Genomic DNA, 22,117 nt, shown 5'->3' on the forward strand with positions numbered 1-22,117 from the left:
CTATTGGCCAAGTGGCGCGCCGCGGGGCGGGGCCACGCTAATGAAGTGGCGGGGGGCGCAAGCTATAGGTGGCCGCCGCATTCGCCTGATCAGGACCAGGGGTGGGGTGAGGGGGTGCCCGCCCCCTCTCGTGACGTCACCGGCCGCAATGCGTGACGTCATGGTCTGGTGTCATCCCCGCGGCCGCGCCGGTGTCTCGGTGGGGTTCGGCTGCGGGGGCGGGGGGGCAACCCCGTGACGTCACCAGGCGCTCGGGCGGGCTGTATGAGGTCACTGGAGCCCATGACATCATCCTGTATGTGGCCACAGTGGCTTGAGGTGATAGGATGTGGCATGAGGCTCGGTGGTGACGTCACCACCCCCGCTGAGCCCAGGGCACTGTCCTGCTGGCCCCTGGTGCAACGGGTGACACAGCCGAGGGACATGGGGTGACACAGTGGAGTGACACCATGGGGTGGCAGGTGCCAGAAGAGGGGCAGAGCCCTCCTGCTGCTCCTGTCCCTTGGCCAGGTGACATGAGGTGACACAGGCCACGGCAGAGAGGCCAGAACCCTCACAGAGCCCTTTCAGTGGGGGGGGGGGGGGGCGGGTGGGGTGACACCGGGTGACAGCTGAGAGCCAGCACCCCCACAGTGGACGACATGAGGTGACACAGGGTGACACGGGGTGGCCAGACCCCCATGGTGCCCCTGCAGTGGGTGACTTGGGGTGACACAGAGCCATGGGCTGACCAGCCGAGCCACGAGGGGCTGAACGCTGCCCTCGAGGGCACTCGAGCCACCGGGGACACGTGGGGACACTGCTGTCCCCCACCCCACCCCACCCCACTCCACACCGGACCAGAGCTGCCCTCGGGTGGGCCCACGGCCCCTTTATTGCCTGCAAAAGGGAGGGGGGGTCCCCAAACCCCCACCCCGCAGGGGCTGAGCCCCGGTGTGTCCCCCGTGTCCCCCGGCAGCGGGGCAGGAATGTCCCTGAAATGTCCCGGCAGGAGCGAGGACGTGGCCCCGGCCCCGTGGCCGTCCCGGTGGCCCCGGACGGGGAATAAATAGGACGGGAGCTCCGCACGGGGCGAGGCAGCAGCTCCAGAGCCGTGGAGGTCCCGGCAGATCCGTCTGTCCCGGGGCCATCCCGGTGGGTCCCGGGGCCATCCCGGTGGGTCCCGGCGCTGTCCCGGTCCCTGCTCCGGAGGCAGTCACAGCTCGTCGTGCGGGATGTGGAGCGCGTGGTCACACAGGTCTGCGGGGACAACGGGGGACAATCGGGGTGTGCTGGAGCCCCATGGAAGTTTTGGGGGTGTGCTGGAGCCCCATGGGACTCCAGGGATGGGACAGAGCCGTGGGACCTCCCGTGGCCACAGCCCCGTGGGACCCTCTGGATGCACCAGGAGACCCCCAGGACACGACAGCTTTGTGGGACCCTTGGGTCACATCTGAGCCTTGTGGGACTCCCAGGATGTGTTGGAGCCCCGTGGGACCCCCCAGGAGACCCCCAGGACACGGCAGCCCTGCGGGACCCTTGGGTCACATCCGAGCCTTGTGGGACCCTCAGGATGCACCAGACCCCTGTGGGACCCCCAGGAGGTGTCGGAGCTCCATGGGACCCTCAGGATGCACCAGACCCCTGTGGGACCCCCAGGAGACGGCAGCCCTGTGGGACCCTCAGTGCTGGAGCCCTGTGGGACCCTCTGGATGCAGAGGTCCCACAAGATCCCCAGGATATGACAACCCTGTGGGACCCTCAGGACACATCAGAGCTCCATGGGACCCTCAGGATGCACCAGACCCTTTGGGACCCCCAGGACAAGGCAGCTTTGTGGGACCCCCAGGATGTGTTGGAGCCCCATGGGACCCCCAGGACACAGCAGCCCTGTGGGACCCTCAGTGCTGGAGCCCTGTGGGACCCTCAGGACACATCAGAGCCCCGTGGGACTCCCTCTGCTGCCCTGTCCCCTCCCAGGACCGGTCCCTGCTGTGACCTGAGCCAGGGCCAGTGGCATTTCCCTGCCTTTATCCTGTGGTTAATGACAAATGTGGCTGTTTGGACACAGCCACAGCCTGGCCTGTCCCTGCTCCGGCCCCCACGCTGCAGGAGGAGCCCCAAGAGCAGCTGTGGAGACCCTCAGGACCCCCTGGGGCAGAGCATTGCCCTGATGGCTGTGCCAGGTACAAAGGGACCTGCCCTGGCCCCGTCCAGGGCCCCGTCCAGGACTGCAGTGGCCCAAAGGTCACACCGTGCCCTGACCTGGGTGTTTGTGAGCTGGAAATAGCCCCAGAATGGGACAGGGCCATTGGATGTGCCAGGAGAGGCCACAGAGTCAGCACAGCAGCTGCCCTGGCTCGGCCCCAGCATCCCAAAACAACCCCAGTGCCAGCAGGGTCCGGGCTCTGCGATGGGGTGCTGGGATTTGGGGAAGAACTTGCAGCTCCTCCCTGCCCCGGGCTGGCAGAAAATCCCATCCCAGCACCAACAGAGCAGCCACGAGCCCTGGAACACCAGGAGAGACCCCCAGAAGAGCAGGAGAGACCCCCTGGGACAGCCCCAGCTTTGGGCTGGCAGAAAATCCCATCCCAGCACCGACAGAGCAGCCACGACCCCTGGAACAGCAGCAAAGACCCCCAGGAACAGCCCCTGCTCTGGGCTCAGAGCAGTGATGGAGCAGCAGAGACCCCCCGGGACAGCCCCAAATCCCATCCCAGCACCAATGGAGCAGATACAGCCCCTGGAACAGCAGGAGAAACTCCCTGGAACTGCAGGAAAGATCCCCAGGGACTGACCCTACTCTGGGCCAGCATTTCCTTCCATCCCAGCACTGACAGAGCAGGAGAGACCCCTGGAAGAGCAGGAGAAACCCCCTGGGACAGCAGGAAAGATCCCCAGGGACAGCCCCTGCTCTGGGCCAGCATCTCCTCCCATCCCAGCACCAACAGAGCAGCTTCAGCCTCTGGAACAGCAGAGACTCCAGACAGCCCCTGCTCTGGGCTGGCATCTCCTCCCATCCCAGCAGTGATGGAGCAGGAGAGACCCCCTGGGAGAGCAGCAAAGACCCTCAGGAACAGCCCCTGCTCTGGGCTGGCATCTCAGCTCAGCTCAGCTCAGCTCAGCTCATTTCAGCTCAGCTCATTTCAGCTCAGCTCAGCTCAGCTCAGCTCATTTCAGCTCAGCTCAGCTCAGCTCAGCTCGGCTCAGCTCAGCTTGGCTCAGCTCAGCTCAGCTCAGCTTATTTCAGCTCGGCTCAGCTCGGCACCAGCGGAGCAGCCACGTCCCCAGGAGCAGCAGCAGAGCCCCCCATGCCCCCCAATCTCACCCGTCCTCTTGCTGCAGAGCCGGTCCTTGACGTTCTCAGCCTCGTGCGACAGAAACTCGATGAGCTCGTCCTCGTACTCCTCAGCGATGCTCTCGCACTGCAACGGTGACACCGGTGACACCGCCAGCCCCCGGGAGCCCCCGTCCCACCCACGCCCCCCACCCCGTCCCCTCACACACCGCGAATTTCAGGCTGGAGGTGACATCCCCGTCGAACTTGACCCCGGAAAGGTCCATCTTGGTGCCGTCGTGGGAGATGACGCGGACGTAGCTCTTGCGGTGCGTGGCCGGGTCCGCCTTCTCGCCGTACTCCTTCATCTTCTCGCACACGCGCTCCAGCAGCTCCGTCAGGTGCGCCTCGGACCGAGCGTACGGCACCTGCGGGCCCGGGCAGGGGTCAGCGGGGTCCCCCGGGAGCGGCGCCGGGAGCGGGGACCCCGGGAGAGGCCTCACCTCCACCACCGACTGGCTGCCGTCGGGGTTGATGCGGAACGAGCCCATCTGGATGGTTTTTCTGGGATCCACCTGGGCGATCTCCCACTCCAGCTCGTCCACCAGCGCCCTGCAGGCTGTGAGGGGACACGGTGACATGGGACACCTGGCACGGGTGCTCCTGTGGCTGCCCAGAGCCAGGCTGGTGTGACTGGGGCACACTGGGATGGAGGGCGTGCGGGGAGGAGTCCCCATGGCCTGGAGACCCTCAGCCTGTCCCTCTGGACATTGGGGGTCCAGCTGGTCCCAGTGGACACCCCCAAGCCCTGTGCCACCACCCTGTCCTGCCCTGTCCCCACTGTTTCCCCTGTCCCATCCTGTCCCCATGTCCCTGTGCTCCCTTTTCCCCCTTTCCCACTTGTCCTGCCCTGTCCCCACTGTTCCCCCTGTCCCATCCGGTCCCCCGTGTCCCACACTGTCCCCCCCTTGTCCCCCCACACCTCCGCAGTGCAGGTCCTGGCTCCGGCGCGCTCCGGCCGTGGGCAGCAGCGATGCCAAGGCCAGGGCCAGGCCGAGCAGGGCCGGGATCCGGCCCCGCATCCTCAGGGCTCCGCAGATTCCCGGGATCCGGCCCCGCATCCTCAGGGCTCCGCAGATTCCCGGGATCCGGCCCCGCATCCTCAGGGCTCCGCAGATTCCCGGGATCCGGCCCCGCATCCTCAGGGCTCCGCTGTCACCTGCGGGCGCGGGGCAGCTCCAGCAGCGCTGTCCCCACACCTCGTCCCACCCCTCCGGGATTCCCTGCAGAGCCCGGCTCTCCTCAGGGTTTCATCCACGGCGTTCCCCTTCCCGGTCCGCTCTGAGTCCCGTTAGTGCCGCTGGACCCCACAGGGACCCCTCCCCTATAGGGCAGAGCCCGGAGCCCCTACAGAGCCCCCTCCCCTACAGAGCAGAGCCCGGAGCCCCTACAGGGACCCCTCCCCTACAGAGCAGAGCCCAGAGGTCCCACAGATGCTCCTCCTCCACAGGAGCACGGAGACCCTACAGAGCCCCCTCCCCTATAGGGCAGCGCTCAGCCGCCCCCACAGAGCCCCCTCCCCTCCGGGATGCCCCACAGCCCCCTATGGAGCCCTTCGCCCCCAGGGCCGAGCCCATCGCCTCCCCCGAAGCCCCCTCATCCCGGGCCCCCATCCCGAGCCCCGGGCCGAGCCCCCCCGTCCTGCGCCCCCCGTACCGGCCGCTCTCCCGTCCCGCTCCCACCGCCCCTCACACCGACCGGCTGCCCCGGGACTGCCCGCGGCGCCGCCGGTCCCGGCGCGCCCGCCCCGGCCCGCACCACCGCGGCTCACGGCCGCTCGGGGCGGGCGGCGGACGAGCCGGGCCGAGCGGCAGAGCCGGTCGGACCGGTCAGACCGGCAGGGGCGGCTCCTCGGGCCGCGGCGGGGCCGTCCCGCGAGCAGGCGGCGCCGCGGGCAGCCCGGGACGGGTACCGAGGGCCCCGCCGTTGCCAGGGCCCGGCCGCGTGGCGCTCGGCCCCGAGTGGGCGGGGGCTAGAGTGACCCCGCCCACTGGACCGGTCTGGCCACGCCTCCGCCGGGACCGGGGCCGGGACCGTCATCGTCCCGCCGTGCTCCCGGTCTGAGCCCCGGACCGAACCTGGGCCGGGTCCGTCCTGCCGTGCTCCCGGTCCGGTCCCGGTCCGTCCCGCCGTGCCCCCGGTCTGAGCCCCGGACCGAACCTGGGCCGGGTCCGTTCTGCCGCGCTCCCGGTCCGGTCCCGGTCCGTCCCGCCGTGCCCCCGGTCTGAGCCCCGGACCGAACCTGGGCCGGGTCCGTCCTGCCGCGCTCCCGGTCCGGTCCCGGTCCGTCCCGCCGTGCCCCCGGTCTGAACACCGACCCGAACCTTGGTCCTTCCTGCCGTATTCCCGGTGCCAGCCTCGTCTGTGCCCGGGCCCGGATCCGTCCCGCCGTGCCCCGGTGCTGGTCCCGTTCCGAATCCGGTCCCTGCCGTATCCCCGGTGCCAGCCCCGGACTGGCTCCGCTGCACCATGTCCCCGCTCCCAGCCCCGGTCCCGGTCATTCCTGCCCTGTCCCCGGTGCCAGCCCCGCTTCTTGCTCTGTGCCCGGTCCCGGACTTCCCGTCCTGTCCCGGTTCCGGTCCGGCTCCTCCGTGCCGCGCTCCCGGCCCCAATCCCGGCACCGCCGTGCCCCCGGTCCCGGTGCCGGTCCCGCCCCCCGGAGCCAAGGAGGACACGCTCGCACGGGGGTCCGAGGCTGCTTTATGAGGGCGCCCGGTCCGGCGGGCGAGCGGGGCGAGGGAGGGCAGTGCTTCCCGGTACCGGCAGGGAAAGGGGAGCCCCGGGGCGCCGGGCCCGGGGCGGGGGTCGGGCGGGTCGGGGACAGCCCCGGCCCCGCTGCTGGTTCCAGTTCCACGCGTGATCGCCTCTCCCGGCGCTGCTCCTCGCGGCGGCTCCGGTCACAGGGCCAGCACCGGGGGGAACACGGCCCCGTCTGCGGGGACACCGGGGGGAGAGGGGACACGGGGGTGAGAGGGGACACGGAGAAGGGACACCGGGAGGAGAGGGGACACCCGGGGGAGAGGGGACATGGCAGGGGTAGAGGGGACACGGAGAAGGGACACCGGGAGGAGAGGGGACACCAGGGGGAGAGGGGACACCGGGGGGAGAGGGGACACGGGGGTGAGAGGGGACACTGGGAGGAGAGGGGACACGGAGAAGGGACACCGGGAGGAGAGGGGACACCAGGAGGAGAGGAGACACCGGGGGGAGAGGGGACACGGGGAGGGGAGAGGGGACATGGGGGTGAGAGGGGACATAGGGAGGGGGGAGAGGGGACAGGGGGGAACGCAGCCCCATCTGTGGGGACACGGTGGGGTGAGAAGGGACACCGGGGTGAGAGGGGCACGGGGAGGGGACAGGGGACACGGGGAGGGGTCGGCGGTGACATCTTACGCTTGGGGCTGCTCTGGCTGTCGGGCTCGGGCACCTTCCAGTCCAGCTTGCGGCCCTTCTCGTAGAGCCCCTTGAGCACCTTCCGGAACTCCTCGGGCTCCGAGCCCTGCGGGCTCAGCTCCAGGTACTTGCGGTAGAGCTGCAGCGCCGTCCGCGCGTCCTCGATGCTGTCGTGGGTCTCCCCCTGGATCTTCAGGTCTGCGGGGACACCCCTGGCTCAGCGGGGGGACCCTCGGGGGGCTCCACGCCTTCCCGGATCCCAGAGCTCGGTTACCGACCCAGGAAGTACCAGGCGAGGAAGCGCAGGGAGATCATCCTCTTCCTCGGGATGTGGAACAGGTACACGGTGTCGATCACCTGGTCCTTGGGCACCTGGGGAGGGGACAGCGTCCTGCTGCCGGGGCAGGGGGGCAGGGACCCGGCCCGACCCCTCCCAGCCCCACCCCAGCCCCCCACCGTGGCCAGGGAGGGGGTCAGGCCGTCACCATCAGGTTGATGACACGGAAGTCCTTCTGCAGCCCGTGGCCCACGAACTTGACGCCCACGTCGATGAGGAAACGCAGCTTCAGGTAAGTGGATTTGAGGGTGGTCAGGTGCTTGGAGGAGATCTTGGCATCCAGGTCTCCTGGCTTGATCCCGGAGTACTGGGTCAGGTAATCCACCACCTGTGGAGACCAGGGCACCTGGAGGGGGCTGCAGGGCCCAGGGGCTCTGCCCCCTCCCCAGTTCTGGTTGTTGCAGGACAACAGCCCCAGGTGACCATGGAGCACAGAGGTGTCCAAGTGAGGACATGGGAGTTCAGGTGAGGTCACCACAGAGGACACAGAGGAACACCCAGGTGTTCATGGTCAGCACCCAGGTGGGTGGATGTCCGAGTGAGGTCACCATGGAGAACACAGGAGTCCAGGTAAGGTCACCAAAGGGGACAAAGGAGTCCCTGGAGAACAGCCAGGTGTCCATAGGGTGCACCAAGGTGTCCATGGGGAGCACCCAGGTGTCCAAATATGGTCACCATAGAGGACAGAGGAGTTCATGGGGAGCACTCAGGTGTCCAGGTGAGGTCATCATGGAGAACACAGGCACCCAGATGAGGTCACCATGGAAAACACAGGTGCCCAGATGAGATCACCATGGAGAACAGCCAGGTGTCCAAGTGAGGTCATCATGGAGAACACAGGGGCCCACATGAGGTCACTGTCACCTGTAGAGCAGGCCCATGTCCCTCCTGGGGGCCTGGGGAGCTGCGTGAGGCCAGGTGGGCCCCCATACCTGTTCCTGGGTGGAGATGTAGTCATCGATGAAGGGGACGCCCTCGTTGGGGCCCTGCCCACGCACGCAGGTGATCCGGGCCACCGACATCTGGCTGGGCTTGATGGTGGACTTGGTGCCATCACTGCGCAGCTCAGCCTCCTCCTGCCACCAAGGACACGACACGTGGTGACCAACAGCCCCAGAGGGGCCATCCCTGTGCCCTGACCCCCCTGTCCCCCCTGTCCCCAGCCCCAGGGCTCCCCCACCTCGTTCAGCGTGACGAACTCGGCGTCCAGCCCCACCAGGTCTCCGGCCTGGGGCATCTCGTTCAGCATGAGGGGGATGAAGGTGGCGTGGCACTTGCGCTGCTTGCGGGCCAGCGAGGCCTCGGCCAGCAGGACACTGGCCTCGATGGGGTTCTTGACTGCGCAGGGAAAGGGGAAGGAGCTCAGCGGTGCCGCGGCGGCGCCGGCCCCGCCGCCACTTCCACGCCGGGCACTCACTGACGAGGTTGTACTTGGAGTTGAGGTTCCTCCGGGCGTAGTAGAGGATGGCTGGCACCTTCCAGCTCATGTCAAACTGCACAGCCTCGCACTGCAGGGGATGGGGGACGGTCAGGGGAAGCCCGGGTGGCTCCACGGGGTGGCCACGGTGTCACCTCGGCGCTCACCTTGTCCACGGGCTCGATGAGGAAGTCGTTGAAGAGGTACCACTGCTGGTGTGTGACTCCCTGGGGGGAAAGGCACAGCCTTAGGGGCCCCCCCAGGCCAGAGAGGGTGACTCCTCTGCCCAGTTACCAGGGAAAGGAGGGTGTGACGGCGCCATGTGGGAACCCCCGCCCTTCCTGGGACACGGTGGGGAAATCCCTGCTGCCCTGGGTGGTGACAGAGGACGAGAAAGGATTGGGCTGGACGGGCTCCGGGCTCTGCCCAGCTCCCGAGCAAAACTCCAGGGAGATGCAAGAGATAAGAGACAGGGATGGAGCCTTGACACACTCTGGGAATTCCTGCCTTGGGCATCTCCAGCAGAAACCAGGACTGCCCAGACGAGCCCTTTCCTCGGGAAGGGAGATGACGTCCCTGCCCTTACCTGGAAGTACGAGGACAAGCTGGCACGGTGCCCGTGGCCAGGAGGAACCAGTCTGAGTGGGTGTGGGAAGAGGGAAGAACCCTTCCCTCCCCGTGAGGGGCCCCAGCAGCTCTTGGCACGTTCAGCCAAACCCTCCACGCTTGGCTGAGAAACCCGGGAATGACAGATCCCCCTCGGGGGGCTCCCGGGAGCCGGTGGGTACCGTGGGGGTCCCGCAGGGTCTCACCTCCTTCCGCTGGTGGTAGGTCTCTCCCACCTTGATGTGCCCCACCAGGCTGCCCCCAGTGCGGGAATCCAGGATGTGGACAACGGTGGCCATGAGGTCGTAGATGTACACGGACTCGGGGTCGTCCGTTGGGCTCAGCTGCAGGAGGAACCGGGAACGTCCGAGCCCCCAAACCACCAGCCCGGACATTTCCGTGCTCCCCTGAGTTATCTCCTCATCATCTCTCAGCAGAAAGTGGTTCTGAGGCAGCTCTGCTCCCACAGCCCCACGTGCCTCTGTCACTTCACCCACGGCGATTCTGTCACTTTACCTCATCAGTCTCGCTCCAGTTGCTCACGTCGAGCTCTTTGCTCTTGGTCAACCTCATCTTGATGGCGTGAGGGATCCAAATGTTCTTCAGTTCCTCCACGGAAGGATACGAATGCCCTGTGTCAGGGTTTCCCAGATCCTTCCTGCACGGGGAATCATGGAAAGCTGAGCTGGAGGGAGATGTCACCCAGGCCAGGACTCCCACCCACCTGCTCTCCAGCCGATTCCTGACATTTCTGTGGGAAGCTGGAGCTGCCTGGAGCAGGACTCTGGGAGAGGTGCTCAGCCAATGTGGTTTTGGGGCTTTTGTCAGTTACAAAAGGGGCACGAGGTGGGTGACAAAGGGGATGTGGTGCAGCCTCAGACAGGCAGGTTATCAAATTAACATTATTTACATGAGAAATAGCCCAGAGAATCACTCAGGAGGTGTCACTGCTCAGAGATGCCACCCCAGGAAGAGAATCCCAGAATCCTTGAGGTTGGAAAAGCTTTCCAAGGCCATCAAGTCCAACCTCTGGCCAATCCCCACCTTGTCACCCAGACCAGAGTGCCACATCCAGTCATTCCTTGGACACCTCCAGGGATGGTGACTCCGCCACCTCCCTGGGCAGGTCCAAACTCTTTCCATGAAGAAATTCCTCCTGCACAGTCACCTACCACTCTCCAAGAGAGATCTCCTTTCCCTTGGTGATGTCAAAGCCTCCTCTCTTCATCATGGCTTTCTGAAAGGAATACTGGCAACGAAACACAGGCAAGCGTCAGCACACGGTGACAGGCCAGCCCTGTGGGTGACAGCCAGGCCAGGAGCAGGGAAAAGACAGGGATATTAACATTGGTGACAGGGAAAAAGCAAGGGAAACCCGATGTCCCAAGGTCACTGCCTTGGTGCTCTCAGAGGGGGCGGGGGAAGGACAAAGTCACTCCTGCAGTCCCTTCAGCTCTGCCACGCCAGGAGATCTTGTCTTTTCCAACTCCACGGGCACGGACCATGCCCCAGGCATGACCCAACTGCACCAGGTCCTCTGTGAGCACGGCTCAGGTGGAGGGAGAGAGGCCAGAGACAGCGAGAGCAGAGTGAAAACCTCGGCGGGGCCGGGCACCGCAACCCCCGCGTGCCGGGACAACCGGCCCCGGAGTGTCTCCCCCACCTCAGCCTGTGTCTTCCAGAAATCTGCCTCCTTGGAGCTGTTCACCTCACAGTTAATGACCAGCACGTCTGGCAGGCAGCGGATGTTCCGGGTCTGCACCTGCGGGGAGAGGGGGAGATGGGAATGAGAGCCCTGGAGAGGCTCCGAGCGGGATTTGGGACATCCGCCAACGCCTTGGCCTGCAGCGCTTCCTCCCCTGCCTGGCTGCAGTCCTGGGGGCACTTCCAGGACAACAGAGCTGCTCCAGCAGCTCCTGGGGGGTTGTTTCTCCCTGCTGAATCCTTGCCCCTGCGAGAGGAATTCACAGAGCCCAGGAAATACCCCATGGCTGCCAGCCGGGCCAGGAACCGAATCTCTGGCATCCGCTCAGGAGGTTCCCCGGTGACTCAAGGAGAAACTGCCCCCCTCGGGCCCGTGTCCCACAGCCCCTCGTGCCTGTCCCCCCATGCCAGGCTCACCGTGGGCTGGTATTTCTCACAGTTCTCACACCAGGCTTGCGTGTTCTGCTCCAAGCAGATGCTGCGCTTTAAAATTTGAGCGAACTCGTAATCCTTGGCTGGTTTTTCTGGAGGGAGAAAGGAGAATAACGTCACCTCCCCAACACACAAACCTTGACCAGCTGAGCTCAGCCAAACCTCTGGGGTTTTCCTCGCAACCACCAGCCAGAAGGTCAAGCCCCAAAAGTATCTTTCTGAAGCCAAAAGCTGGGCTGGTTGGAAACCCACCCCTGGAGCTGAGGCAGCTCCTGGCTGTGGGTGTGTTCCAGCTGGAAAAATCGTGGATAACAAACCCCACCCAGCTGAGGGGGCTGGGCCCTGCTGTTACCCATGCTGTCGGGGTAGGAGAGGGTGAAGAGCAGCGTGGAGGACACACGGACAGTCTCCTTCCCACAGCGGCACATGCTGCAGTTCTCCATCTCACAGCTGAACAGCTGCCCGATGACAGAGTCCCCCGAGGAGCCAAAGCTGCTGGAAAAAACAGCACTGGGATCAGCAGAGATCCCTAAGCTGGGGACCCACAGCTCAGGCTGCACAGGGCCAGCTCCCAAATTCCAGCAGATTTCGGGGAATCAGCCATCTGAGCAGTCCCAACCTTCCAAGCCCCTCAGCTGGTGTCCTCTGTAAAGCCTCAAGCCTCCAAACAGGTTTTAGGAGGGCAGAGGTTCAGCACAGGGTTCAAATATGAGGGGAGCTGCAGCTCTAATGAGTCCCTCAGGGCATGAGTGGCAAGAAAACTTCCCGAGGGATGGGTGGGGTCTCTGGTGACCAGTCCCCCTCCCCAGCTGGCTCATTCCCTGTCCCATCCCCATGCCAGGGCCTCACCTGCTGCCAGCCCCCCGGTAGGCCTGGGGTCCCTCCTGCTCCTGGGTTTCCTGGTGCAGCTGAGTCAGGATGAAACGGTTCCAGCTCTGAATCAGCCGCCCCAGGTTCACCTTCCCCGTGGCCTCGTCTGAGTCTGCCAGGATCAAACCCAGCGCCGACGCCTCCGGGATCGTGCGGAAAGCCCGCAGAAAGTTGCTTCCCTGGGGATGGAGCAAGAGCAATGTCACCGAGGTCAAGTGACAGGAGTTTCCATCTGCCTGCCCAGCACCACTCCCGTTCCTCTGCCGTCCTCATGACCCTCCTGGGCAGCCCAGCCCAGCACGGACCTGGCAGGGGTCTCCTCGGGACAGGTCCAGCATGTGGAAGAGCAAGCCCAGCTCGCAGCCCAGGCAGAATTCCTTCTGGCACAGGTGGTTCTGGACCAGGCAGCGGACTGGCTCCAGGAAATACAGCACCTGGTAGAGAGCCAGCAGTCAGGGGGGCTCTGGGGGGCCACGGGGGTCTGGGTGGGACTGGGGCAGCTCCCACCTGGATCATGCAGTTGCAGTAGGCGTTGGGAATGTGAGGCTCCAGCCCCGCAAACAGCGTCTTGTTGTAATGCTTGAAGTCAAAATCCTCCAGCCCCAGCTTGGAGTATTTGATGGTGACCTGAGCAGAGACGTGGCAGGTGAAACAAACACCTCCCCACGCCACGGGACCCCCGTGGGACCCCCGGTGCTCCCCACAGAGCCTTTTCCCCACCGTGCCCAGGGCAGCCCCCCAAGGCCACCACCTTCCTGTACTTCTTGGCCACCCTGTAGAGGTGTGGCTCCTCCTCACGCCCGATCGGGGACTCGGGGACTTGGCTGAAGTTGTCAAACTCGTTGTCCATCTCCTTTAACCGGTAAGGAATCTTCGAGCAGGGAGAGAGAAGGGGTGAGCAGCTGAACCCTGAGGTGGGGAGAAACCCCACAAGCAACTCCCGGGCTTTCCTGCCTCCCTGAATGAGCAAAGGGATCCACCAGATTGGAGTGGGGCCCTCCCTGGACCTGCACGAGGCCTCCACACCTTCCTGCTCGCAGGGATTTGTCACTCTGGGAAAGCACAGGGCAGTGTTTTCCCAAGGGTGAGGGACGTGCCATGAATCTCCCAACAGCTCAGACCTCCCCTGCCCACAGAGCCACGGAGGGATGGAACTGGGAAAACTCCATCCCTTTCTCTGCTCAGGAGAAGCTGCCACCTCCAAACTACACCTGCACCATCCCAAGGGAATTCCACCTCTTGTCCTGGAACCTCGGGGATCCCTCAGCATGCAGAGAGCTCCACCCTCCCAAAATCCCCTCCTGGGACTGGGTACCTGGTTACGGAGCTTGGTCCTGGGGTTTGGGGCGTAGCCAATGAATCCCACCTTCTTCATGGTGCGCAGGATCTCGGGATCCACCGGGGGGGCTCGCCTGGAAACACCCCCTGACTCAGAGCAGCATCTCCCACCCACCCAGGGGGTGCTCAGAGACCCACCCTGAGGGTGGTCCAGAGCGTTCCCCCCTCCCCATGTTCATTTCCCATCCCAACGAGGGACGTGCCGGGGCAGCAGCGCTGAGCACGGGGGTGCTGGGGGTAGGAAGAGGGAAAAGGAGATCCCACAGGGGCAGAGCAGAGCCAGGATCCCACTGGGAGTGGGAGGGAGGGAGGTTGGACCATGTCCCAGCATCCTCACACCTGCCCAGTCACACCTTCACTGCAGGGAACTCATCTGGTGTTTCACAGGCAAGCAGGAATGATGCCTTAGGATTTAGCTTTTCTATTTTTCAGACCCTGTACTGCTTTAGTGTGTAACTCTACAACTCCACAGCCTGCTGTTCTTCCATTTTATGAAACAATTCCTCTCTGAAACTCAAGGACACCTGACTGTCTCAAGCTCCCAGAGATGTAAACAACAGCGAATTGAGGGGGGGTAAACTTGGAGTAAGTAACTCCACTACCTGAGGCTGTAATTGGAGTAAATAACTCCATTACCTGAGGCTGTAATTGGAGTAAATAACTCCATTACCCGAGGCTGTAATTGGAGGATTAACTCCTGGTATGTAAATACACCAAACTTATAAAAGTGTGAAAAACTCATGACCAACATCTTGGGCGTAGCCTCTGGGAGGCTTTGACCGCCCAAGGTGCACCTATTGAAGGCCTTCAATAAGCACCTCCTTTTCATTTCCTCTACCCTCTGTTCTAGGTAGCCACTCCAGGCATGAGGAAAGAGAGGGACTCTCCAGAGCCAGCCTTTCCCGTGTTCTTTCACCGGGGATTAGGGAATTACCGCGGCGCCGGGGCGGAGTTGGCGGCCGGCCAGTCGGAGAGCAGCGCGTCGCTGGTCAGCGGCACCGGGATCAGCGACAGCGGCACCAGGTCCTGGTTCCAGTCCAGGTGTGGCAGCGTGTCCACCATGCAGGGCAGGGCAAAGTCGGTCTCCCGGGAGTAGGCGTTGAAAGTGACCTCCGGGGAGTCGGCCCAGAGGTGGACGCAGCCCTCGGAGTCGCCGAAGGCCAGCGCCTGCTTGCTGGCCGACACGTCGAAGGTCATGATGAGCGGCCCCACGGTGTTGACGTGGAAGATGTCGGCGGGGTTGGCCAGCCCGGTGGGCTCGCAGAACTGGCACTGGCCTGGGGGGAGGGAAAAGTGGGGCAATGTGGCATTGGGGGTGGCTGGGAGTCAGGATGTGGTGGCACGCAGGTGTCACGCCACTGGAAGTGGCTGGATGTGGGACAACAGCACGTGGACAAGCGTCGTGGAACGTCCTGAGTGGGAAGGGACCTGCAAGGATCAAAGTTCAGCTCCTGGTCCTGAGTAGGACAAGCCCAAAATTTCTCCAGTCCCCAAATCCCAACACCTGAGAGTGGTGTCCAAACACTCCCTGACCTCTCAAATGATGGAATATCCTGAGCTGAAGAAAAACTCACAAGGATCACTGAGTCCAACTCCTGGCCCAGCAGAGGACAAGCCCAAAACTTCTCCAGTCCCCAAATCCCAACACCTGAGAGCACTGTCCAAACACTCCCTGGCCTATGGAATTATGAAATATCCTCAGCTAAAAGGAACCCTCAAGGGTTGAAGTCCAACTCCTGTCCACCCAAAAATTCCTCAAATCCCCAAATCCCAACACCTGAGAGCGTTAAGGACTTGAGAGCATTGTCCAAACACTCTCTGGTCTCTGGAATCATGGAATACCCTGAGCTGCAAGAGACCCACAAGGATGAAAGTCCAACTCCTGTCCTTGCACAGAACGCTCCAAAATCCCACCCTGTGCCTGAGAGCACTGCCCAAACACTCCTGGAGCTCTGGCAGCCCTGGGACCATGACCAAGAGCCTGTTCAGTGCCCAACCACTCTCTGGAGGAAGCATCTTTTCCCAAAATCCCATCTAAACCCCTTCTGACACAGCTCCAGCCATTCCCTCGGGTCCTGTCACCATCCCAGAAAGCAAAGTGAGGAAGTTGTGAGCTCTCCCTCATCCTCCTCTGCTCCAGCCTGAATCCCACAGGACCCAACCCTGAACTTGGGGACACCAGGACCGTCCCCACATGTGGCAAATGGATTCGTAGAGAATTCTTAAACCTCGATGGAAGCGTCACCCACAGCGTGACCGGAGCTCCCCGCACCTGTCTGGGAGATGATGGCCAGGCGGGAGGTGTAGGTGGGGATGAAGCGGAGGAAGAAGGGGTCGATGTGGACCTGCAGGGGGGTGGTGGCCCTCATCATGCGCAGGTCGTAGACCTTGAGGAAGCGGTCGCAGGCCAGGCCGTTCATGCGGCTGGAGAAGCCACAGGTCACCAGCAGGTTGCCGTGCACGTCGAAGTCCGACAAGCTCCCGGAGTGGGCGTCGAACTCGTGCTCCACCACGAAGGTGCGCAGGTCACGCAGGGACACCTGCGAGGGGACGTCCTGGCCGTGGCCACCCAGCCTCTGGAGCTCTGGGAAGAGCCCAAATTCTGGGATTTCTCCCCCTGCACAGGCGTTACCTTGCCCGAGGTGTGCCCGCAGAAGAAGAAGCGGTTGGATTGCCTCATGATGGTGATGCCAGGCACCTCCACGGTGTACTGGGAGAGAGGTGGGAAGAGCAGGGATGAGCAGAGAGCAAGGATGAGCAGGGAAGAGCAGGGAAGAGCAGGGATGAGCAGGGATGAGCAGGGATGAGCAGGGATGAGCAGGGATGAGCAGGGATGAGCAGGGAACAGCAGGGATGAGCAGGGAACAGCAGGGAAGAGCAGGGATGAGCAGAGAGCAAGGATGAGCAGGGAAGAGCAGGGATGAGCAGGGATGAGCAGGGAACAGCAGGGATGAGCAGGGAACAGCAGGGATGAGCAGGGAACAGCAGGGATGAGCAGGGATGAGCAGGACTGGGCAGGGATGCGAGCAGGGATGCGAGCAGGGATGCGAGCAGGGATGCGAGCAGGGATGAGAGCAGGGATGAGAGCAGGAAAGAGCAGGAAAGAGCAGGAAAGAGAGCAGGGAAGAGCAGGGAAGAGCAGGGAAGAGCAGGGAAGAGCAGAGAAGAGCAGGGAAGAAAGCAGAGATGAGCAGGGAAGAGCAGGGATGAGAGCAGGGAACAGCAGGGAAGAGCAGGGAAGAATCCCAGAGCAAAGCTCCAGGGAGCAGCCCCGGGCCCTGCCACACCTTCTGCGTCTCCTGGACGGTGTTGAGGTCCATCTCCAGGACGTGGTTCTGCAGCCCGGCCACCAGCAGGGTGTTGTTGTCCGTCAGCAGGAGGCTGTGCATGTCCTCGGATTCATCCATGCTGGGGACAGGCAGAACACCCTGAGACCCCTGAGACCCCAGAGACCCTGAGACCCCAGAGATCCTGACAGCCCTGACAGCCCTGAGACCCTGAGACCCCTGACACCCTGACAGCCCTGAGACCCTGAGACCCCTGAGACCCTGCCCAGCCCCTGGAGGGATCAGGGAAGGGCTGGAGGGGCCAGGAGCACTCACAGGTAGTCGAAAATGATGAGGCCGCCCCGGGACAGGTACTTGAGGTTGGTTTTGGTGAGGAAGAGGACGCCGTTCTCCAGGCTCTGGATCTGGCGGATGTCGTCGCTGCTGTTCACCTGGAAGGAGGAGTAGCGCTCCAGCGTGGGCCCGAAGAAGGAGGTGGCGTGGCCCTGGAAGCAGAGGGGACAGGGATGTCACAACCCCCTGTCCTGGTGGGTGTGACACAGCCGAGCCTCGCTTCGTCCTCTGCCAGATCCTGGATTTTCCAGGTTATGGGGGCATTCCTGGCACTCCTGGGTGCTCCGAACCAGGGAAGGCAGCTCAGGCTTTTCCCTGGATAAATAAAAAGTCCCAAGACATCCCCTGAGCCCTGAAAGCAGAGGGGACAGGGATGTCACAACCCCGTGTCCCAGTGGGTGTGACACAGCCGAGCCTCACTTCATCCTCTGTCAGATCCAGGTTATGGGGGTTTTCCCATAACCCATAACTCATTAACCCCAAAACCCATTAACCCCATAACCCCAGGTTATGGGTTAGGCTTTTCCAGGTTATGGGAGCATTCCTGGCACTCCTGGGTGCTCCAAACCAGAGAAGCAGCTCAGGCTTTTCCCTGGATAAATAAAAAATCCCCACACGACCCCACAGCAGTGATAGGGGAAGCAGTGAGAGGTTTGTGCTCCGAGAATTTACAAGGACAGATCAAAGGGGAAAGGTTTTAAACCAAAAGAGGAGATTTAGATGGGATAGAGGGGTGAAATTCCTCCCTTGGGAGGATGGTGAGGTGTTGGAATGGATCTCGCGGAGAAGCTGTGGTTGCCCCTGGAAGTGTCCAGGGCCAGGTTGGACAGGGCTGGGAGCACCCTGGGGTAGTGGAAGGACAAGGAATGGGATGAGTGTGGAGACCTTGGAGTCCTTCCTGTGGCTAAAGGGGCTCCAAGAGAGCTGGAGATGGACTTGGGACATCAGCAAGGAGCACCAGGACAGGGGAGAACGGCTCCACAGTGACACAAGGTGGGGTTAGACAGGATTTTGGGAAGAAACCCCTCCCTCTGAGGTGCTGGAATGGATTTCCCAGAAGATTCCCAATCCTTGGGAGTGTGCAAGGCCAGGTTGGATGGAGCAGGCTGGGCTGGTGGGAGGCCATGGCAGGGTGGTGGAACAGGTGATGTTAATTTTGAGTTTTAACTCAAATTAAGTTTGAGTTTTTTATTTTCCAGATCAGTGACTGCTTTAGGGTGTAACTCTAAAACTTCACAGCCTGTCAGCTGCTTTTTTACTCAGACAAAACAGTTCCTCTCTAGGCCTGACACTCAAGGACACCTGACTGTCTCAGGCCCTGAAAAATGCAAACAAAAAGTGAATTGTGGGGAGCAAACTGGGGGAATGTGACTGAATTACCTGAAGGTGTAATTGGACAATTAAACTCTGATATGCAAATAGACCAAACTCTTATCTGGCTGAAAATCTTGTGGGTTTTCATCCCACCTGGGTGTGGGCTCTGCGTGCCCAAGGTGCACCTTTGAAGGCTTTTCAATAAATAATTTCATTTATCCTTCAACTCTGGCTAGCCTCTGTTCTAGGGAACCTCTCCAGGCATCACTGGATGAGTTTTCTTCTCCCTTTCCATCCCATGACTCCAACAAACCCCAAAACCTTCCCAGAGCTTCCTGAAATCCTCCCCAGAGCTTTCCAAAACCTTCCCAGAGCTCCCCAAAACCTCTCCAGAACTCCCAAAACATCTCCAGGCCTTCCCAAAACCTTCCCAGAGCTTCCCAAAACCTTCCCAAAACCTCCCCAGAGCTCCCCAAAACCCCTCCAGAACCTCCCAAAACCATCCCAAATCCTCTCCAGACCTTCCCAAACCTTTCCCAAAAGCCCTCCAGAGCTCCCCAAACCCCCTCCAGAGCTCCCCAAAAGCCCTCCAGAGCCCCCCAAACCCCTCCAGAGCCCCCCAAACCCCTCCAGAGCTGCCCAAAACCTCTCCAGAACCTCCCAAAACCATCCCAAATCCTCCCCAGACCTTCCCAAACCCTTCCCAAAACCCCTCCAGAGCTCCCCAGAACCTCTCCAGGACCTCCCCAAACCCCTCCAGAGCTCCCCAAAACCCCTCCAGAGCTGCCCAAAACCCCTCCAGAGCTCCCGAAAACTTCTCCAGAGCTCCCGAAAACCTCTCCAGAGCTCCCCAGAACCTCTCCAGGACCTCCCCAAACCCCCTCCAGAGCTCCCCAAACCCCTCCAGAGCTGCCCAAAACCCCTCCAGAGCTGCCCAGAACCTCTCCAGGACCTCCCCAAACCCCCTCCAGAGCTCCCCAAACCCCTCCAGAGCTCCCCAAACCCCTCCAGAGCTCCCCAGAACCTCTCCAGGACCTCCCCAAACCCCCTCCAGAGCTCCCCAAACCCCTCCAGAGCTCCCCAAACCCCTCCAGAGCTCCCCAGAACCTCTCCAGGACCTCCCCAAACCCCCTCCAGAGCTCCCCAAACCCCTCCAGAGCTCCCCAAACCCCTCCAGAGCTCCCCAGAACCTCTCCAGGACCTCCCCAAACCCCTCCAGAGCTCTCCAAACCCCTCCAGAGCTCCCCAAACCCCTCCAGAGCTCCCCAGAACCTCTCCAGGACCTCCCCAAACCCCCTCCAGAGCTCTCCAAACCCCTCCAGAGCTGCCCAAAACCCCTCCAGAGCTGCCCAAAACCCCTCCAGAGCCTCCCACCACCTCCCCACGTACGCCGTGGTTGCCGACCCACAGCATCTCCTCGTGCAGGTCGAAGTGGGCCACGGAGACGGGCACGCCGACCTCGGAGACGGCCGTGTGCAGCTCGCTGTACATGCCCTCCATCAGGTGCACCGGGTCGGGCACCGGGAGCCCCTCCAGGGACACCCCCTCGGGGTCCAGCTCCACCAGGCTGGGGGGCAGGTGCGGGTCCAGCACCGGCTCCAGCGCGGGGTGCAGGGGAGGCGCGAACTCGGCCAGGGAGGGGTCGAGCCCTTCGAAGTTCATGGTGGATCCCGGCCCTGGAGCGGGGACGGGAAACGGGGCGGCGGCTCAGGGACACCCGGGGACACCGAGGGACACCGAGGGACAGTGAGGGACAGTGAGGGACAGTGAGGGACACTGAGGGACACCGAGGGACAGAGAGGGACAGTGAGGGACACTGAGGGACACTGAGGGACACCGAGGGACACCGAGGGACACCGAGGGACAGTGAGGGACAGTGAGGGACACCGAGGGACATTGAGGGACACCGAGGGACAGCCGGGGACACTGAGGGACAGTGAGAGACCCTCAGGGACACCCGGGGACACCGAGGGACACCGAGGGACACCGAGGGACAGTGAGGGACAGTGAGGGACACCCGGGGACACTCAGAGATAGCTGGGGACACCGAGGGACACCGAGGGACACTGAGGGACACTGAGGGACAGTGAGGGACCCTCAGGGACACCCGGGGACACCAAGGGACACTCAGAGACAGCCAGGCACACCGAGGGACACGGAGGGACACCGAGGGACAGTGAGGGACAGTGAGGGACACTGAGAGACCCTCAGGGACAGCCGGGGACACTGAGGGACACCGAGGGACACTGAGGGACACTGAGGGACAGTGAGGGACCCTCAGGGACAGCCGGGGACACTGAGGGACACCCGGGGACACTCAGAGACAGCTGGGGACACTGAGGGACACCGAGGGACACTGAGGGACCCTCAGGGACACCCGGGGACACTCAGGGACACCGAGGGACACTATGGGACATTTAGGGACAGCTGGGGACACTGAGGGACATTGAGGGACACTGAGGGACGTTCCCTGGGCACCGGGCAGGGATCTCTGGGCACCGGGCACAGGTGCCTGAGTACCGGGCAGGGGTCCCAGGACACCGGGCAGGGGTCCCTGGGCACCCAGGAGGTGGCACCGGGCACCGGGCACTGTCTCTGAGCACCGGGCAGCCTCCCGGGGAGCCAAACCGGGCCCCGCCCCGCCCCACCCCCGGGGCTTCGGGCCAGCTCCGCACCCGCCGCCTTTATCACCGCGGGCCCACACCGAAGGCGCCGGCGGGATCGGCGGTATCAGCGGCCGCAGTGCCAGGCGGGGCCGGGCGGGGCACGGCGGGGGCCCGGCCCGAGCGGCCGCGCTCACCGAGCCCGGAGCCGCCACCCACAGCCCGCCGCGCCCGCCCTTACCGAGCCGCCGCGGGCAGAGCCGCGCCGGGGCCGCGCTCCCGGGCTCGTCCCGCTGCGCCGCCGCGGCCGGGCCGGGGCCGGGGCCGCTCCCGCCGTCGCTACGGCAACCGCGCCCCCTGCCCGGTAAACCGGGCCCGCCCCGGGCCGCCGGCCAATCAGCGCCCGAGGGGGGCGGGACTAAGCGGAGCGGCGGGACGGGGCGGCGCACGGGACAAAAAGGCTGCAATCGGCTGGTTCGCGGCGGGGGAGCCCCGGGGGGAGTCCCGGAACCCCCGGGCACCTCTCGGACCCCCGGGCGCTGCCGGCCTGTGGGGTGCTACGGGTGTCACGCAGCGTGCCCGGTCACCTATGAGAGCCTACGGTGTGTCACGGAGCAGCCCGGGGCTTCCCGCGGTGCCCGCGGGTGTCTGGCACCCCTCGGGGTCCCCAAAGTGTCCCCAAGTGTCCCACGGTGTCCCGCGCGGTCCCTTGGCATTCCTCCACAGCGTGCAGTGGGGTCCCACGATGTCCCGGGCACCCCGTGGGGTCCCCAAAGTGTCCCCAGATGCCCTTCAGTGTCCCCCGCTGTCCCCTGGCACCCCGCGGCATCCCAAAGTGTCCCCAAGTGTCCCAGCGTCCCACGCTGTCCCCTGGCATGTCACGGTGTCCCCCGGTGTCCCCCGGTGTCCTCTGCCACCCCACGGGGTCCCACGGTGCCCGACGAGGTCCCAACGTGTCCTTGGCACCCCACAGGATCCTAAAGTGTCCCCAAATGCCCCCCAGTGCCCCACGCAGCCCCCTGGTATCACACCGTGTCCACTGGGTCCCTCAGTGTCCCGAATGTCCCTCAGTGTCCCTTGCACTCTCCTGGCAACCCACGGTGTCCCTCAATGTCCCTCAGTGTCCCCCGGTGTCCCTCAGTGTCCTTCAGTGTCCCTCAATGTCCC

General features: G+C 63.5%; 2 protein-coding genes across 3 annotated transcripts; both read right to left on the reverse strand.

The window, feature by feature from the left end:
- Positions 1-846: 846 nt before the first annotated feature.
- CNPY2 (canopy FGF signaling regulator 2) lies at positions 847-5,055 on the reverse strand. The gene is made up of 6 exons (XM_053967680.1): positions 4,973-5,055; positions 4,239-4,475; positions 3,760-3,875; positions 3,487-3,684; positions 3,308-3,404; positions 847-1,239 (listed from the first exon to the last, which is right to left on the reverse strand). The coding sequence occupies exons 2-6, from the start codon at positions 4,453-4,455 to the stop codon at positions 1,196-1,198; spliced, it is 672 nt and encodes a 223-aa protein (XP_053823655.1). The 5' UTR covers positions 4,456-4,475; positions 4,973-5,055; the 3' UTR covers positions 847-1,195.
- A 941-nt stretch (positions 5,056-5,996) lies between these two features.
- On the reverse strand, positions 5,997-21,261 carry PAN2 (poly(A) specific ribonuclease subunit PAN2). 2 transcript variants are annotated; one of them, XM_053967428.1, is made up of 26 exons: positions 21,192-21,261; positions 19,737-20,023; positions 17,016-17,185; positions 16,701-16,821; positions 16,046-16,123; positions 15,686-15,953; positions 14,348-14,690; positions 13,391-13,487; positions 12,827-12,946; positions 12,583-12,702; positions 12,381-12,509; positions 12,055-12,254; positions 11,558-11,697; positions 11,191-11,297; positions 10,733-10,831; positions 10,242-10,318; positions 9,586-9,727; positions 9,276-9,413; positions 8,631-8,690; positions 8,464-8,554; positions 8,227-8,384; positions 7,979-8,122; positions 7,195-7,374; positions 6,988-7,081; positions 6,710-6,907; positions 5,997-6,248 (listed from the first exon to the last, which is right to left on the reverse strand). In XM_053967428.1, exons 2-26 carry the CDS (start codon positions 20,007-20,009, stop codon positions 6,214-6,216), a joined length of 3,582 nt encoding a protein of 1,193 aa, XP_053823403.1. In that variant the 5' UTR covers positions 20,010-20,023; positions 21,192-21,261; the 3' UTR covers positions 5,997-6,213. The 2 variants fall into 2 exon arrangements, with proteins under 2 accessions (XP_053823403.1, XP_053823402.1); XM_053967427.1 differs by having other exon boundaries at positions 11,558-11,700.
- Positions 21,262-22,117: the final 856 nt, after the last annotated feature.

The sequence above is a fragment of the Vidua chalybeata genome, chromosome 30 (genome assembly GCF_026979565.1).
Source record: "Vidua chalybeata isolate OUT-0048 chromosome 30, bVidCha1 merged haplotype, whole genome shotgun sequence".
In the NCBI taxonomy this organism is placed as follows: Eukaryota; Metazoa; Chordata; class Aves; order Passeriformes; family Viduidae; genus Vidua; species Vidua chalybeata.

Coding starts and splice junctions, on each gene's coding strand:
- PAN2 (XM_053967427.1), bottom strand. CDS start 20,009: ATGAACTTCGAAGGGCTCGACCCCTCCCTGGCCGAGTTCGCGCCTCCC. Junction 16,822..17,015: donor CTCATCATTTTCGACTACCT/GTGAGTGCTCCT, acceptor GCCTGTCCCCAG/CATGGATGAATCCGAGGACA. Junction 8,555..8,630: donor TCATCGAGCCCGTGGACAAG/GTGAGCGCCGAG, acceptor CATCCCCTGCAG/TGCGAGGCTGTGCAGTTTGA.
- CNPY2 (XM_053967680.1), bottom strand. CDS start 4,455: ATGCGGGGCCGGATCCCGGGAATCTGCGGAGCCCTGAGGATGCGGGGC. Junction 3,876..4,238: donor CCAGGACCTGCACTGCGGAG/GTGTGGGGGGAC, acceptor GTCCCCTCACAG/CCTGCAGGGCGCTGGTGGAC. Junction 1,240..3,307: donor GCTCTGCAGCAAGAGGACGG/GTGAGATTGGGG, acceptor TTGTCCCCGCAG/ACCTGTGTGACCACGCGCTC.